At 39.6% G+C, this 18,284-nt stretch overlaps 1 protein-coding gene across 2 annotated transcripts in view; it reads left to right on the top strand.

Moving 5' to 3' along the window:
• SLIT2 (slit guidance ligand 2) overlaps positions 1-18,284 on the top strand; it is a 344,854-nt gene that overhangs the window by 309,727 nt on the left and 16,843 nt on the right. For both annotated transcript variants that reach the window (XM_040625101.1, XM_040625100.1), the window contains 4 exons: positions 8,822-8,915; positions 14,004-14,141; positions 14,250-14,490; positions 16,027-16,157. In XM_040625101.1, coding sequence (XP_040481035.1) covers positions 8,822-8,915; positions 14,004-14,141; positions 14,250-14,490; positions 16,027-16,157 — 604 coding nt within the window. The remainder of the gene's footprint in view (positions 1-8,821; positions 8,916-14,003; positions 14,142-14,249; positions 14,491-16,026; positions 16,158-18,284) is intronic.

The raw sequence follows: 18,284 nt of genomic DNA, 5'->3' as shown, positions 1-18,284 counted from the left end.
TGTTCCTGTTAATGTGCTCTGATGCCTGGGATTATAACCTTGAGCAGAAGATGTAACAAACAGGGCTGGACTGGTTCTGCAAAAGAGGAGAAAATAGAAATGCTTTTCTTTCGGGTGTAGTTCAATGAAGAGTTCCTGGGATGACTCCCATCATCCCATCCCGCCCTCCCCTCGGTTCATCCACCTCCTTGCTACACCTTGAAAGATCTGTGGGAGGAAAGAGACTGTTTTTCTACACGAATAAAGAACAAATGGGAAATGCACAATTTTTTTGAAGGAATTGGAAGGAATTTTAAAATGTTGGTCATGAGAAATGTTCAGGTCCATTTATCTTACCTTTCTCAACCATGGCACTTGAGTGCTGACACTCATACTCCTACCATTCCTGAATTCATACTCTCTGTTTCCAATCAGAATGGTCATTCTTTGGCAGATGAGATGACAGGGATATCAGAGAGTCAACAGGCTATGCATCTAGTCCGGCCTGCAAGGGCGCACCTCAGTCTGAAATCACAGAATGCAAATCTGCTAGTGGGTTTCCTCATTCTTTGTTCTTCCTTACGTTGTTCTGTATACCACCTGGGTCTCCTTCATTAATGTTCTTAGGTGTTTTTTTTTGTTTTGTTTTGTTTTTTTTTTTTTTTTTTGCTTTGAAAAGCAATCACGTAAGTGCTGTTTTTCACATTTTTCAACAGCCATCGAGTATCGTGTTTGTGCCAAGGCAATTTGCTAGTCTATGGAATGGGAATGAGGTGGTATAAAAATATAAATCAAGGTATCCTTTGCCCTCAAGTATTGTACTTATCAGAAATTAAATTTCATTTATTTTGTCCAGTTGGTTACTGTTTTTGATATCTTCCCATGCTGCGCCAAGAAAGGTAAAACTAGAACCATTTATTCAGGATTTTCTTGAGCCACGCAAGAACTCGAAAGGCACATATTTGAAGAATGATGTATTTGACCCTCCAAAATTCTCGTGTCCTGGGATTCAACCAGATTTCCTCCCTTGTCACAAGTATATTTGAAAATGTTATAACAGATTAAGTTTAACACTAGAATTCTGGTTCAGTTATTCAGATTGTTGTCAAAAGTTCCCTTTCTATTACTATCAATATTAATGATCCTATTGTATTTTTTAAAAAAGCAAGTTTGGTAAGAATTTATAAATAGTAACAAGAACAGCCTACACTGTCAGCCCCAGAACCCTCCTCTCCCCCTTCATACATCCATGATTCCCAGGATGGACTCTTGAGACTATTTAGGGGGTTTCAGAGAAAAAAGAAATGAAATCTGGTTATGTTAGCAAGAACTAGCAATGGCTAAGTGTTTCAGCAATGCTGTGTACCCATATCTAACATTGTTTTTATTGTAGAAATCCTCAACCTGAATTTATAACTTACAACTTAACTTTTGGAAAAATTAAAATGAGATACTTCCTAAATCAAATGTACTTTTTCCTATTGCTTTATCAGTATAAAACAAATATTTTAACCAGAGTGATTTGAAGTTGAAAAATTTCAGAAATGCTAATCCAGGGAACAAATAACCAACCTCTTTTCTGCTCAGCAGGCATTGAGGACTGAATAAGCCCAGGTGAGACATGCTGTTGCTCAAATTTCTTGGCAGATAGATATCAGCTAATGTCCATCTGCTAACTCTTCATAAATATCTTCTTCCTGAAAGCATACTTTACCTTAGCAAGCAGAGGAATCCCTTTAGGGGTAATAATGAATTTGGGGACTGTATTGTATAGTTTTTAATAACAAATAAAAATAGTAAGTCATTCAGCCAGTTTCTAAGCCAGGATGCTGCCCATATTTTAATCACTAAATGAAACCCAAGGAATACTGGAAATTTTTTTTCATCTCATTTTTCCAGATTGTAACTTCTCCAGAGCAAGGACTTCACCATGCATCATCCTGCATGTCCTTTAATCATTTGCTGGGTCTATCTCAAAATATTTCTCCCCAATATTTTATTATGAAAATTATTAAACTAAAACGGCTTTGTATTTTGATCAAATAAGAGATTCTCACTCCAGGGTACATGTGAATTAATCCTATTATTAGTGGTTGATTTCCTTTTACACTATACTTACTAGTTTTAGAAAACATTTAATGTTAACTCCCCTGGGCTGCATAATATCTTCATTATTCATTGATTTGCCAAAGAATCACTATAGCTAAAAACTTTCAATGATGCCATGAGTCAAACCAGTATTTTTTTTAAGAAAAAGTATGTTTAAGAAATTTGAATAGGTGAGGGAAATGTAAATCATTATTAGTGACAAGATTCAGCTCAGATATCCTACAGTTATCATGAGCTTTGATGTCTTTGAGATAATTTAAATTAATAAAACATATTATTATTTTTAAATTAATAATGATGTAGATGGTTGGTAGTTATTAATTGTAGCTCTCTGCAAAGTTCAAGCCAATCTCCGTATTCATTGTAAAGTTGCTGAAACAAGACATTGGACTTACTTTTCTCCCTCTCTACAAGACACAGTTGCCTGAGTTTCTCTTGGCTTTTGTCCTTTAATACCCAAAGGGCAGGAGAATCTTCATTACAGTCCAGGCTGTCTGTCCTGCAAACCCTGTTTTTGTTTTGTTTTTTTAAGATTTTATTTATTTATTTGACAGAGACAGCCAGCGAGAGAGGGAACACAAGCAGGGAGAGTGGGAGAGGTAGAAGCAGGCTCCCAGCGGAGGAGCCTGATGTGGGGCTTGATCCCAGAACGCTGGGATCACGCCCTGAGCTGAAGGCAGACGCCTAACGACTGCGCCACCCAGGCGCCCCCTGCAAACCCTAACTGTTAACACCAGTTCCTCTTGGAGAGAGACTGAAGGATTTGGTCCAAGTCCACCCAGACTCAGTGCTTTACAGAGCGACTTCCAGCCCCTGTGGTAAATGTAGAGCGTACTTGCTCTGCTGTGCTCTGTTGGACCTTGACTCTTTCGCCATGCAAAGGCATGGTCATAAGTTACTTTCTGTCCTTGTGCATCACTTATTCCAAACTCTGTTCGAGAATCTCAGAGACCTAAAAGAAAATTTTAGACCAAGGAGAGGACAGCCACATGAAATGAAATAAAAAATGAGACATAAGAGCCAAAAAGAAAGAAAAGAAATAATGGCATAAATTGAAAGTTTTGTTCCCCGCCATAATCCTCTAATAATTTAGCATTTATCACCTGTATTGGTTTTCTAGTGTTACTGTAACAAAGTACCACAAATGAGTGGCTGAAACAACAGAAATTCAGCGTCTCACAGTTCTGGAGGTTAGAAGCCTGAAATCAAGGTGTCAGCAGGATTGGGTCCTGAGGGAAGGATCCCTTGTGGGCTTCTCTCCTTGGCCTGTGGATAGTAATCTTCTCCCTGTGTCTCTTCAGTCCTTTCTCTCTTCCATATTTCCCCTACTTATAAGAACATCAGCCATAATGGATAAGGGCCCACCCTGAGGAGTTCATGTTAACTTGATGACCACTGCAAAGACACCGTCTCCAAATAAGGTCACATTCTGAGCTACTGGAAGACTCCAACATATCTTTTTTAGGGGACAGAGAGGAACACAAGTCAACCCATAACACCACATCACTATATTTTAAACTCTTGATTTTGCCCCAGAAAACTGGTCATTTCAGTGTTTTCTATGTCACTGAAAGGTACTTCCAGATATACATACCAGAAACCTGGAAGTCTGAGACAGCTCCCTCTCTCTCCCCTGCTCTCATCCAACCCATCACAAATCCCCATAAATTTGGTTTCCTACGCATCTCTCCTGTCCATCCATCTCATCTATCACCACCTGAGTGCAAGCTGAATCATTTATTGTGTCCATCTTTATCTGCCCTTCTGCAGTCCATCCTTCAGTGGAGCCAGCGTGTTCTTCTCAAAAGAGATTATCTCATCTTTTCAAAGTGCAGATCTCATCTGATCATCCCCCAACTTAAAAACCTTCTGTGGTACCCATTGCTCGTGGAGTAAAGACATTCTACCACATGGCCCCTGCCAACCTCTGTGGCCTCCTCTGGTAACTTTTTTTCCCAGGCTCACTCCCAGTCTGTCAGAGCCAAGATTTTCCATGCATATAGCCTCCTGCACAGAGCTTCTGCCACTGCTCTATGCTCCCCCTTCACCTCCCAGTCTTACTTCTTCCGAAACACCTCCAGCATGGTCTTTCCCCCTCCTAGAGCACCAGGACATGTTCTGCTTAGCCTTTATCACACAAGCAATTTTGTAGTTACTTTTGAAATTATTGATTAATATCTCTCTCCTCTTCCTCTCATGTATGGGCTCCATGAAAATAAAAATATCATTTTGTTGTTGTTGTTGTAGTTATAGTTCACCATTTTACTCCTAGCCTTAGCACACGTCCTCGTACAGAGTTGACACTCACAACGTATGGTGATGTTGAAAATCTGATTTGTTATCATTATCATTAGAAAAAGCTATAGGAAGATCACTCCGTATGGTATCATGGAAGAAGTTTGTAGAATAGCTTGGAAACTACTTCAGTAAGTTTGGTAATAAGAAATGTAAACAAAAGGATAAGTTAAGATGCCAGAAGTATAAATGCAGATACAAGGAAGGGCCCCCTGTGTCCAAGGAGGAAGGAACGTTAAAATCAGCTAGGTTCATAGATCTGAAAAGAAGCAGGAGGCATTCCAAAACTGCAGGTACACTTTCCCATAACAACCGCCAAAGTGCATGGGAATTTCTGCCTCATTTAATAATATCACAGTATCACGACCTTGAAGGGTTCTGGGCACCTGCTGACACTTTGTTCTTGCCACTGAATGCAATAATGTTTTGTGCAGTTCAGGGTGACTCCCTCTGCTGACTTGCTAGCTACATTTCCATCTTTGTAGAAGCTTCTTCCATTTTTGTTGTTGTTGTTGTTGTTAAGATTTTTTAGAGCCACAGTTTACCTTGCACAGCTTCCATTCCTGAAGATCATTTTACCAAAAGAATTGGGTCCTAGAACAACAACAACAGCAAAACCAGTTTACTTCCCTGTAACCAAGCCACTGCTCTATACCGAATAAGTTGCAGAAGGTCATTTTAAGCAATAACTCAGCAACCCAAATATCATCTCACCCATTAAGAGTACTTAACTCCCTAGGATCTCTTTATGCTGGCTCACTCCTCACTCCAAACAGAGCATTAATTCTGATGATCTTACTTCTACTGTTCCATCTTCAAGGTGACTGTAACATTTATCATTCAAGTCAGGGCATCTGTGTGAGTGCATGGGGACACTACTGATAATTACCTTCAAACAGCAGGTATAAACCAGGACTGTCGTGAGCAAGCCAGGATATGTGGTCACATGACCACTATATCAAATTCTTCAGAAAAATCACATTTACAAGTGTTCAGTAAGTAGCGATCATATTTCCTCCTCGAGAGTGGGGTTGGAGGAACCATTCCCTTTTAGGGGAGGGGGCATCACTCTTGCCTTGCTCCCTCACAGCTCATACCAGTATCACTGTGGAACTTGGCCATTTCCGGTCCTACTCTCTGCCATACTTACCTGATAGATACAATCAGGAAGAAGTGATCCAAGAACCAGATGACACTTTTCTTACAAAAAAGACACCTGATTAGAAGATGTGATACCTTTTCTTCACAAGTTATAGCAGATCATTCATGAGCCTCTGTTATTCTGAAGAAATACCATAGGCTTCCTGTTGGACCACTTTCCATTTCTTCTCCAAAACTTAGATATCTCTCTCTCTCACACACACACACATCTTTTTTTTAAAAATTCTCACAGAAAGGAAAGAAAGAAAGAAAAAAGCTTAAAATTGCAAGCATAAGGCAAATTAAAAAGTGGAATCACATTGGCGACTTCTAAGGGTACAGAGCTGAAAGCAAATAAAAAATAGGATCTCTTGGGATTTAGCGGAGTGAGCTGGAGCGAAACTATGGAGCCAGTGTTTGTCTAGACCCCTGTCTCTTGAGGGGTTCATGGGCGCTGAAATTTAACCAGTATTCAACTACATTGCCCTTAACCACTCCAGTAAGCTGACTTATCTTTCCTGCTGCATGTTAAAAATACAAAGATCTGCTTACAGGATAATAGATTACAACACTAACTATGTGTAGTAGGATAAAGAACATTTCCACCTTTCGTTTCTATCAGCTCACACTCTATCATCTCAGGAAGGGAGCTAGACACGGATGATAACTGTCTCAGGCAAGCCCTGGACCACCAAAACAGCAAAGACAGTTGCCTTATTTTCCATTATTATCCCCTGATTTTTTTCACTAATTCAGTACTAGTTCTAACTACATAATACCAAAAAAAAAAAAAAAAAAGAGAGAGAGAGAGAAAGAAAGAAAAGAAAAGGAAGAAAAAATGCATAATATTCACTCCATATTGTGAGTTTTAGGAGAAATTTTCAAAAGTACCTAAAAGCATATGAGTGAATGACTGTTAGTGAATTTTATTTCTATTCTTCATAGAAAACCAGTGAAGCTTTCAAATGTCCACCTTTGTGGACATGTATTGGTCACAAAGAACTATCATACATGACTTCAGCGGTGGTTAATATTGCTGCTGTGCTATTCTTATAAGATAGATTCCTTATAAAATAAGAAATATTTATTTTTATAAGAAATATTACATGCTTATTTTATAAGGAAAAGCTATCAGTAGTTTGTTTTGTTTGCATTAAAATTAGCATGTTCAGTTTTAAAGCTGTTGATTACGGAATGGCCAATCTGTTTAGCCAAGAGTTTCTTAGAATCATCTCCTTTCTCACTCCTTTCCACATTAAGTTTATGGAGAAACACCTGGTGGAGAATAAAGGTTCAACTCTAATTTCTTCTCTTAGAGATGAATTTCTCTTTCTATATTCCATCTCCAGCTCAGACTTTCTCTACTGGTTGATTGGGAGCTGATCGAGGGCAGAGTCCATTACATCTGTCCTTGTGGCCGCAGAATCTAGCACAGCATCGTATAGTAAATCCTTAACAAACTGTGGCTTAGGTCGGCTTGATTGAATTGGACTGGGTTAGGTTGGGTTGGATTGGATTGGATCCAAGTGAATAAGAAGTCAAACATTTCCCCTTTTCTTATAATTTTTAAAACAATTTCTTATTTGCATATACAGTGAAAAATACATAGAGTACTTTTATTTATTATAGATCTTAAATGGTCCCTCTGTATCATCAGTTATTACAAACTGTCTTGTCTCTAGACTACTGTAAACAGCCTGTATCCAACCAAATAGATTTGATTAGAAAACTAAAAATGAATTCATCATGGTAGGCTGATAAATTATAATGAATGAATTCCATCGAGGGGTATTACTTAAAGTAAAACTAATTGAAAGTGAAAAGCTTTAAATAAACCCTGTTTACAAATAGCTCATCATGTACATGTTGTTAAAACCTTGCTGTATCATAAATCTAGAGACACAGATAACCTTCTTATAGAAGAAATATATGAGGCTTTCAATGTAATTAGTTCACCTTAAGAGACAGGAAAAAACCTAACTTACCATACACCAAACTGATAGAATAACTGAGTACATTTACATATTTGCATCACGGATACAGATCTTAAAGTGTAAATAATATGCCACATTGAGTTGCTAAGCAACTCTTTCTACCAGGTAGCAAAGTTTTTCCTTAAAAGGACAGTCTTACAACAAAGGAATGTGCTACAAACTCCTGATTTTTAACCAATGCTGTTTCAATCCACACATTTTCAGTGAACGAAAGTTCTAATAGTTTCTTGTAAATGAACAGCGCCCTGTAGCTCTCCCTTTATTCATTCATTTACTATATATAACACAATTAAAAAGTGATTTAGAGGTAAGGTAGCAAAGAGAACTGTTAAATTTTAAATCTTTCTAGTTACTTATTATCTTACACAATGATTGGGAAGGTCTCACTGAAAATCATATTTGGCCTAACACAAAATAGACCATATTATTTATAACCGAAGACATTTCTTAAGAGGTTTTCAGATACATAATTCAACAGAGTGTCTAGAATCTGCATGATTATGCTTTTAGCTCTCATGTATTGATAAAATTTATTCTTTATGAGCTAGCTGAAACTCAGGGAAAAAAAAAAGAAGTGTATGTCCTTATTCCCATTGATTCTTCTTTTGCTTTTTTCTATGTTAGTGGCTATAACTAAGGAATATTCTGTTGAGCTGTTGCAATTAAGTCATAAGAGGGAAACAAAGTCTTTTTCTTCCGGACTTAATAAGACCTTGGAGACTATGAAGATATGGGGATTATTTTTCCAAACATAAAACAACAGAATAGGCCAGACATAAAGGGGTACATACCAAATGATTTTATTTATGTCACGTTCAGAAGCAGACACAACTAATGTTTGGTCCTGTTTAGATAGTGGTTACTTACCCCTGGGGTCAGGCTTCTGGGATGCTGGTAAATGGTGTGTTTCTGGATGTGGATGCTGGTTCTGTGAGTGGGTTCAGTTTGTAAATATCCACTAGCTATTCACTTATCCTTGGGGTATATGCTAGACCTCAATAAAAAGCCCCAATTAGCATAAATAAAACAACAGAAACAAAAAGCATCCAGATTTCCTTTTCCTCATTCCAATAGTATGTTCTAAAGGGGCTCATATTAGTTGCAAACCACAACAGTTGTGTTGTTCCAAATCATAAGCCTGTTTAGCAGCATAACCAGCATTTTGGATCTTCTGCTTCCGTATCTTGTGATTTATTTTTTTCCCCAGTCACAAGCTGTGCTAACCTCGGAGGCCCATGACAGCCTGCTGGCGGGAAGCCCGTTAACCTTTCTCTGTGAACTAATACTCTTTGCCGTGTTAACAGGCGAGTTGTGTGAGGAGAAGCTGGACTTCTGTGCCCAGGACCTGAACCCCTGCCAACACGACTCCAAGTGCATCCTGATGCCAAAGGGATTCAAGTAAGTCAGAGGCTGTCCTGGGGCTCACGATGCGAGGCGGTGCTTTTCTTCAGGAACCTTCCTCACCTTCCTTTTAGGACTTCACTTCACACCTTTGCTCAGGTTGAAAGGGACATCCTCCAGTGTCAGTGGCATTTTTGTAAATGTTCCTATACAGCATGGACTTTTTTTTTTTTTAGTACACGAAAGAAAATAAAAGACAGCATTTCCATTTGTTCCCTGGCTCTTCCTGAGACGTCATGCATGAAATAAAGTAGGCTTTGCCTGTGTTTCCTTAAATGTATTTGAGGGCCAAATAAATCTGTAATATCTACTAGGTGCTTTTTTATTACATGAATGTAAGTTTGTGGTAAGTAGGGAGTTTAATTGAATGTAACTGAGATTTTTTTTTTGGTCTGCACCAATTCGTAACTATCCAAGGTAGAAAAATGGAGGGACCGTATGTCCCAGGATGCCCAGGGACAGTCCCAGTTTCTGCCTATTGTCTCACATTGTTATTAATAGTACCCCTTTCACCTTATGTTTGTCTCGTGTGGGATGATAAAGCAGACAGTCACTCTAGATAGAGGGCTCCCTCAGGTGAGCTCACAACTTTAAAATTACTTCTTTTTCCTCCTCAGTAATCTTCCTGAAATATGTTTGATATCAAATTAAATTATTCCTTTGCCACAACCCTGAAATAGTTTAAGGGTCTATCAACAGCAACTTCTCTTCTTAGAGCAGACAATAGTTTAGGGATCATCTGGTCCAAACTCTTCATTTTAAACATGAGGAAAATGACCTAGGCAGGTCGGTGGCTGTCCAAAGATCTCAAGGTTATTCATTGGCAGAAGTGGGAGCTGGGTTTTCTATTCCCAGTTGGATGATTTTCGAATACAGGTTACCTCTCAGGCATCCTGTTGTTTATTAACATTACAGTTAGTTTGTTATGGAAGGTAAGTTGGATCCTCAGAAATGACACAGTTGAGTTCGAGAGTGGAGCTGTGCTTATTATCAACAACTAGCAAATAGAATGATTTGTTCTTTTACCCAGTATTGACTGAGCACCTGCCATGGGTCAGGGCACATGGTAGTACCACCATCGTATGTAGAGTTTTATAGCTACTCACATTCACAGACTTTATCTCCTCAGTGAAATGACTCAGGCATAATTGCCATAGGACTCAAAGAATTAAAGATTGCTCAGGTGGAGAACAGTTTTATAAGATGCGAATTGAGCTGAAACTCTAACATTTTGGTAATTGTCCACAGATTATCAGATACTCTAAGTTGAATGGAGGCAGGGTCAGTATCTCCAGACCTGCCTTTCAAAGATCAATCTGAATAAAATGCTTATTCTCATTTTATTTACGGAATATTTTTTATTCACTTTGGTTTAAAATTTTAGAATATGCAAACACAGGTTTAGAATATACGAATCCAGGGGCGCCTGGGTGGCTCGGTTCATTAAGTGCCAACTCTTGGTTTAGGCTCAGGTCATGATCTCGCAGTGGTGGGATTGAGCCCCGTGTGGGGCTCTGTGCTCAGCACAGAGTCTGCTTCTGATTCTCTCTTTCTCCCTCCTCCCTCTCTCTCTCAAATAAATAAAATCTTAAAAAAAAAAAGAATATACAATTATATTTCAGTACCCACTGATTCCATTTGATACCTTACTGAAAAAGAAAAGAATATCTTTGATTCTACTTTTCGTTATGTTTTAGTTTACAATCCAATGCAAAAACCAGAGGTCTTATTGAAATCTTTATTTATACAAGATTCTGCATTGCATTTTGTTCATCCAAGTACTGTACATGAATTATTTTAACTCCTGATGTCTTTGATCTGCCCACAATTGAATTTAGCAAAATGAATATCCACCACTTATGAAAGAAAGAAAGAAAGAAAGAAAGAAAGAAAGAAAGAAAGAAAGAAAGAAAGAGAGAAAGAAAAAAAAGGAAAAGCCACCACTTACATAACAAATATCATTTCTCGGAGAAATTCATCAGGAAAGCGTGGTTTTCTAGACTGCTTATCTACCATGCAGGTGTCACACAGCTCCGTGAATCGTGATTATAAAATAAAGAATTCGTAGGACTTAATGAAAACCATTAAAAAATGAGGGAGTTTGTCTTCAAAAAGAGTACTCCTTAATTCAATATCTTCCCTTACCATTGATTACATTACACACTCAGAAGTGCATCTTACTGGCTTACGGGCTAGCTGATCTGGGCCAAACCCATTGTTTTCTGCAGTAATCTGTGAGCTCGTTTTATAGCTGTATATAGCTTAGCAGAAAGCAGGTGAAGCCACGGTGTACGCTGTTCCTCCCCTGTTATAAACAATTGCACATTGTGAGAGAGGGAGTTGCAGAAAGAAAATGGGCTTAAAAACCAAAACGATATGAAGCTGCTAAAGAAAACCTCTACTGACAAATGTTGTTTGGACAAACCTGTTCTGTTTCTTCAACTTCATTTTCTTATTACTAAGCTAACAGAGCTGGTTTCACTTCTCTTGCTTTATTATATACCTCGTAAATCTCCTAAATTGCTTTGAGATATTTTTAGACCATGATACGCCATAAGCAGTATTTTCAAGCATGCGTCTTCCTGAGTCAGCTGTTGGGCTTCTCCACGAATATTTTATAGTCTCTGCTTTCTTCCTCACTCCTTGGCAGATAATAGAGTTGAGGGGGTGGGATAGGTTTTATTGATAATACAAACCTTAAGGAATTCTTAATTAAATATTTTCTTCTGTTTTGAAATTTGATCTGAGGAGCAAGAGAAAGACAAAAAAATAAAATGTTGGTCATAACGTGACTCCAAGTTCTAATGGGCTTGAAAAATCGTATTTGTTGAGAAGAGAATATAAAATAGATCTTAGCTACTGGTGGTTAGTGTGTGGTTCTCTTATCTTTTACTTTGATTTCTTTTCTCAGATAAATAATTCAGAGTGTTTCAAAGCATTTCTCCTTTCTTTTAATGCCTGGCATTTCAGTGGTTCTGCTCACATTAACATTGATGGAAGCTCTCTCCCCAGACTTTGTCTGTCTATTTGAGGATGTATATGGCCACTTAAGATCCATTTAACTTCAGATGTGTTGTTGACATTGCTTTGTTATGATTTAGTATTAAAACCACTGGCTCTAGAGCAAGCATGCTTCTGCAGTGAGCTCATTTTATTTCCTAATTCATACACACAGAGCTGAAGACTGTTCTCCTCAGAGGCTATCTACCCCCATTTATTTTAATTCATCAGCCCTCTGGTGATTCTTAAATCCTGATTTTGCATTTTTCAGAGAAAACCCTTGGTGTTCAGTAATGTCCACATTCACCTGGGCATTTTTAATTATCCTCATTCATTTAATCCTAATGGCTTTGAAATAGAAAACTGGAAAATGAGTCAAGACTGAACCACAAAAGACTTTTATAGAATTATGAAGACTTCATAGAATTTTTTTTAAATACTTACCATTTATTGATCATGCATGATGTGTCAAACACTACACTGATTCTTTTACAGATAGTGTTTTTATTTAATCTTTTAACAAACCCATAAGATGGAAATTATTTTGTACCATGATGAAGACACGAACACCTAGGAAGTTTAAGTAAAGTCAGGATTGCATACATGAAGAGATGAAGCCAGGATACAAACCCAGTCCTGGGTACTGCAAAGTCCAAATTCTATAAAGCTAAATAAACTGTAGGTTCCTGGTTTGTTTGTTTTTCTAGAGTCATTGAGTCCTCTCTTAAACCCCAAACAGAAATGCTCATGGAAGCCCAACCCGTAAAACTAATAAATCACAACAGGAGAGTGTTGAGGGAGAAAGGAGGGAAGCGGGAAGCTGCCAAAAGCCTCCTTCCCTTCTCTGGTCCCTTTTCGCTCCTCAAAGCGGTTTGAAAACCACTGCACCTGCCATGCTGCCTTTTCCATCTCACAACAACAGAGTGCTTCATCCTTCAGTGGTTAGAAATTCAGGCCGTGTTGTCAGATTGCTTGGGCTTCCTACCTGGAATGCCCCTGGGTAAGGTCCTCAACCAGTTTGTCCTTCAGTTCCCTCACCTGTCGAGTGAAGTAGTGGACCCTGGAGAAGGATTCAATTAATCCAGGACCCTGGGGAAGGATTCAGTGAATCCATGTATGCCAAGCGGTTAGAACAGGGCATGGCAAGGAGGACGTGCTCCAAGAACGCCAGGTGTATGTTACCCCTTGTTCTTTACCATCAATGCAGCTGAGACCCCTTCTTCCCTTGTGCCACCAGAGTGAACAATCCGGCTAAGAACTTTCAGTGGAATTGGCCCCAGGAATTTTTGTTGTTGTTGTTATCAGTCCCGGTCGTACTCCATTAGGTCAGCCCAGCTCTGCCATAATGATTGTCTGGATTTGTTATGAATTATGGTTTCCAATGTTGACATGAATTTTTTTTCATAAAATTCTATTTTATTCCAACCCATCCCTTCTTTTTGAGAAAACAAAACCGTTAATTATTTTTAAAATATGTTTAATATTCTTAGTAAATTTTGCAACGTAGCACTTATTTTTGGTCTCCACTGATCAAATGAATCGGAGCAAATGAAAATAGAGGACACTATAGGCAAAAATAGTGGGGACAGAGGGAGGGGAGGGAAGATGGAGGAGGGAAGGAGGGAGAGGAAGGGAAGGAAGATGGAGGAGGGGAAAAGAAGGAAGGAAGAAGGAGGGAGGAGGAAAATAGAAAAGCAAAGAAGATAGGGAGAAGGAAGGAAGGGTGGGTGGGTGGGAAGGAGGAATATGGGAGCAAATCTGTGCTCATTGGGATTGTGGACGCTCACTATCATCAGAGTCCTCACCATCCCTCTGACGGACCGTGGTGAGAAATCATGGAATAACTCTTTTCTAGGCATCCATTAATTTGGGGGCTCTCTGAGCCTATTCCACACAAGTTTTGCATTTTTTGTTTTTGTTTTCACTTATTTTATTGAAGTATAGTTGACACACAATGCCGCAGTGGTTTTTAAGTATACTCAATACTTTTGTAAAGACAGTGCCATTTTTTTCTAGAAGAAATGCAACTGTTCACTTACTTTGGCTCAGTTGGGTGTAAAACTGTTTACCTGCTTGCTCAAACAGGTGCGACTGTACACCAGGATACGTGGGCGAGCACTGCGACATTGACTTTGATGACTGCCAAGACCACAAGTGTAAAAACGGAGCCCGCTGCACAGATGCAGTGAACGGCTATACGTGCGTCTGCCCCGAAGGTTACAGGTAAAAGTAGAAATAGAGGTTTGCATGTAGAGTTCCGTCTCACAGAAAGGCTTCAAGTTACCTCGGCAATCAAGTAAAAACAGTGTATTATTGCTCTGTTTTCTTCAGTGGCTTGTTCTGTGAATTTTCTCCACCCATGGTCCTCCCTCGAACCAGCCCCTGTGATAACTTTGATTGTCAGAACGGAGCGCAGTGCATCATCAGGATAAATGAGCCCATCTGCCAGTGTTTGCCGGGCTACCAGGGAGAGAAGTGTGAAAAGTTGGTCAGCGTGAATTTTGTCAACAAAGAGTCTTATCTTCAAATTCCTTCAGCCAAGGTCCGGCCTCAAACGAACATCACCCTACAGGTAAGTTGGGCCCGGAAGCAAGAGCTGATTTTACCCTAAGCCACATTCAGCTCCAAATCACGGATGGACATCCGTGGTAGTTCAGGAGTGCTTCTGTTTCGTAAAGAGACAGTTACCGTCCCCATAACACAAAGACAGAAAACGCTCTCTGCGTGATAAGTTTTATCCTTTCTCTCCAACATTTGTGTTTTTCAAAACTAAAGGGGAACCAGGTATTTTTATTCACTACTTGATTGTGAAACACAGAGAGAGAGAACAACAAAACGTGTTCTGTGCTCTGGTGAACGGGGGTGGGGGGGCTTTTCTTAGTAAGGAGAGCACAGGTGAGACCACACACCTTGACAAAATATTCAGCCAGTGCCTTTTAACTCTTTACCTAGAACTTTTAAGAAGTGACATGAGGATGCCTGGGTGGCTCAGTGAGTTAAGCTTCTGCCTTTGGCTCAGGTTATGACCCCAGGGTCCCGGGATTGAGCCCTGCTCAGCAAGGAGTCTGCTTCTCCCTCTGTCCATCTTCCCCTCCCCCCGTCTTTTGTTCTCTCTCTGGCTCACTCTCTTACTCTCTCAAATAAAAAAATCTTAAAAAAAAAAAAGTGACATGAAATGAACAAACTCAAATGTTATTGTAAGACTTTTTGTCAAGTCACCTTGTCCCTTTGAGCACGTCAGTCAGACCTGCATGGAGGAGGTGAGACTAGACGAGGAGTTTCTCATTCAGGACACATGGGGCTCACTGGGGCTGCATGTTTGTTTTATCTGGTAAGAAAAATACTTTAACGTATTTTGAATTCAGATGACTTTAGCTGATTTCCAAATGATGCCACTCCTTAATTGGCTTATCCTGACACTCGGGTGAGGGGCAGGGAGCCCTTAAAGCCATGAGGAATGGGACTCAGGAAGGCAGGCAGACCTTTAAAAAGCCCGCCTCCCTCCCTCCCAGCATTTGCCTCACCGGATTGTTACAAGAATACCTAGTGGGAGTAAGGAGGGCACGTATTGCATGGTGCACTGGGTGTTATACCCAACTAATGAATCATCGAACTTTACATCAAAAACCAGGGGTGTACTGTATGGTGACTAACATAATATAATAAAAAAACATTAAAAAAAATAGCTAGTGGGGTTCAGGTGTAAGTCGTAATTTTTACCAAATTGGTCCTTTAAAAGCCCCAAAAGGCCAAAAAGCAGGAGACAAACAGAGATTTTTACTCTGAAGAGCAGGAGCAGAAAGTCCAGGTGAATGAAAACCTCCAGCAGAGAAAGTTCTAGGTACGTCCCATGGTGTTCTCTTAAATATCTGTTACTGTTTGGTTTCTTTTTTTAATTCTTCATGAATTTATTTGCATCAGAGTAACTTAGGAACAGGTCACCTTTCAAGTCATCATTTCTGTGTGCCTTGCATTATTACTTTCGCTTAGCCATAAGGAAAAAAATAAGCTGGAGTAAAAACTCTTCGCTGAGCTTTCTTGCTGCTTTTTGGTGATGTATGTGTGGATGACTGTGTGTCCTACTAATGTCGGGGTTGCTTCCTCCCAGATTGCCACAGATGAAGACAGTGGAATCCTCCTGTATAAGGGCGACAAGGACCATATTGCCGTCGAACTGTATCGGGGACGGGTCCGTGCCAGCTACGACACCGGCTCGCACCCAGCTTCTGCCATTTACAGGTGAAGGTCTCTCAGTTACTGGTAAAGGTGAACACGGTGGTTCCGTGAAAAGCTGTTGCTCCTCTATTATTCTGTAACGGCGAGGGGAGGGGATAATTGGGCCACAGCGGCCGTTATGATAAGTGTATTACTTAGGGGCCGGGCAGGAAGAGATGTCATGCTCAAGCTGGATAATGGAGGAGAGATTCTCAAGGGGACTTCTTATAAAGATTGTTAGAGACGGTACAGTAACCGGCGGCCAGTAACAAGGGATACAGCTACCCCCCCCATCTTGAAGGGGTGAGTGGGGGCAGCAGGTATGGAAATCCATGCTCAGAATAGGACTTGTGGCTCGGACTGCCTGGCAGCAGCTGTGACCTTCAGTGAAGGGATGTTGTCAGTCCTAAGAGATGGCACTGGGCTTTTAAATATCCAACCTCACTCTACTTCCACCCGACAATCCCCTGCCTGGCCTCCCCTTTGGCCAAATCAGATTCCAGGAAAAAAACTCTTATTGCGCTGGTCGCAATAACATAGTTTGCTCAGGAGCCTCCCAGAGCCCAAAGTAGGGTGAAGACAGGTGGAGAGTAGCCCTAGAGAAGAACCTCCAAGGTACCGAGCACAGTGAGTGGTTTAACATTACCATTCATGCAATGCATATTTACTGAACACCTACTATGTGCCAGGCACGGATCCAAGCTTTAAGGGAACAAAACCCTTGCTCTTAGGGAGATTACACAGAAGAAGCCAATGGACACATACAATATATGATTGGTAATGTTATTTATTTTGGAAGTTTTCTAATAATATAATGCGATTGATGATATTTTGAAGATATGAAAAGAGTGGCATTCATGGGGTGTAAGTTTCACCGGAAATGTGCTTTTTGCATAAGATTAACCTTCAGAGCCCTCTGTTGGATCTCAACACCAATTCACTATCGTCTTACAGACAAGTTACCCAGTTTACTTATCCACCTGTAGAAATACAGTTAGAGCAAGGTCACCAAGTCAAACGTGAGCAGTTTCTTTTCAGGCAGGTAGCTTAAAGGAACTAATCAGGCCAGTTGCTAGAGAGGAATATGTTCTCATCATTTGACTCTTGAAAAGATCTAACTTTTTAAAGTTACATTATAACTTCTATTATAAACAGCCTTGAGGTTGGCAACATAATGGGAACATTTGTGTCTGGAGTGAACTAAAAGTGCACTTTTTGTCAAAACAGGGCCAGACTGCATCCACCCAGTTCTCCTTGAATGCAGCCACTGGAAAATGTGGGCCCCAATTTTACCAGAACTCTTACTTTTTCAAGGAAAGGCATAAATCTGGATTTTTTTTAAATATAAAGTATTCCATCCTTTAAGTATTGATTCACATTTTTTTAAAAAAAATACCATATATGGTGAACAAAATGCATCTGTAAGCCAAATATGATTGGCAACAAATTTGGGGGCATTGACTAGGACATAAAGTTGGAGAAACTGGCCTCTGTATTATTGACGTATGCACTGATGTGTGCTCCAAAAGCCTTCACATCCTATTTGAGCCTTTATAACAGTTCCAGGAAAGTAGATGCCAATTGTAGCCATGAGTGGAATTCAGTGGGTCCTTTTGGTGGTGAGCTAACCCACTTGGGAATATTTAGAGCATGGAAACAAACACATAATTACTGGTTTCCAAATGGAATACGAATTTCATCTCCAAATGGTGATGAATTAATGCCAGCATTTCAGATAGTGCTAGGCCTTAAATTATGTAGCCTCAATTTGTTTGCCCATCAAAAAGTTTCAGAATATTGATTTTGTGCCTCATTTTTTTTTCACTTTTCTCTTTTGTTCTATTGTATGCAACGAAAGAGCATAGAACTCTCAGAAATCATAGTAAAGTTCTTGAGGTTGGCTTATTAAAGTGAGTGTTCACATAAAATATACTTAAAGTGTTTCTAGATAAGTTGTAGAAACCCATGTGATTATATCACAATGAGAAGTTACCATAAAAAACTTATTTTGAGTTTATATTCTTCCCATTTTTGCCTAACAAACAGTAGAGCATACCATGGGACATTTACAAAAAAAGAATAATATTGGATGGCACACTTTTCATTATGAACCAGAAGTCCATTTCTCTGCTTACTGATCATCTAATGGAG

This window comes from Ursus maritimus, unplaced genomic scaffold (genome assembly GCF_017311325.1).
Source record: "Ursus maritimus isolate PB19 unplaced genomic scaffold, ASM1731132v1 scaffold_8, whole genome shotgun sequence".
Taxonomy (NCBI): domain Eukaryota; kingdom Metazoa; phylum Chordata; class Mammalia; order Carnivora; family Ursidae; genus Ursus; species Ursus maritimus.
Note: the sequence above shows the minus strand (reverse complement) of the source record. Positions and strands in the feature narration are given on the sequence as shown.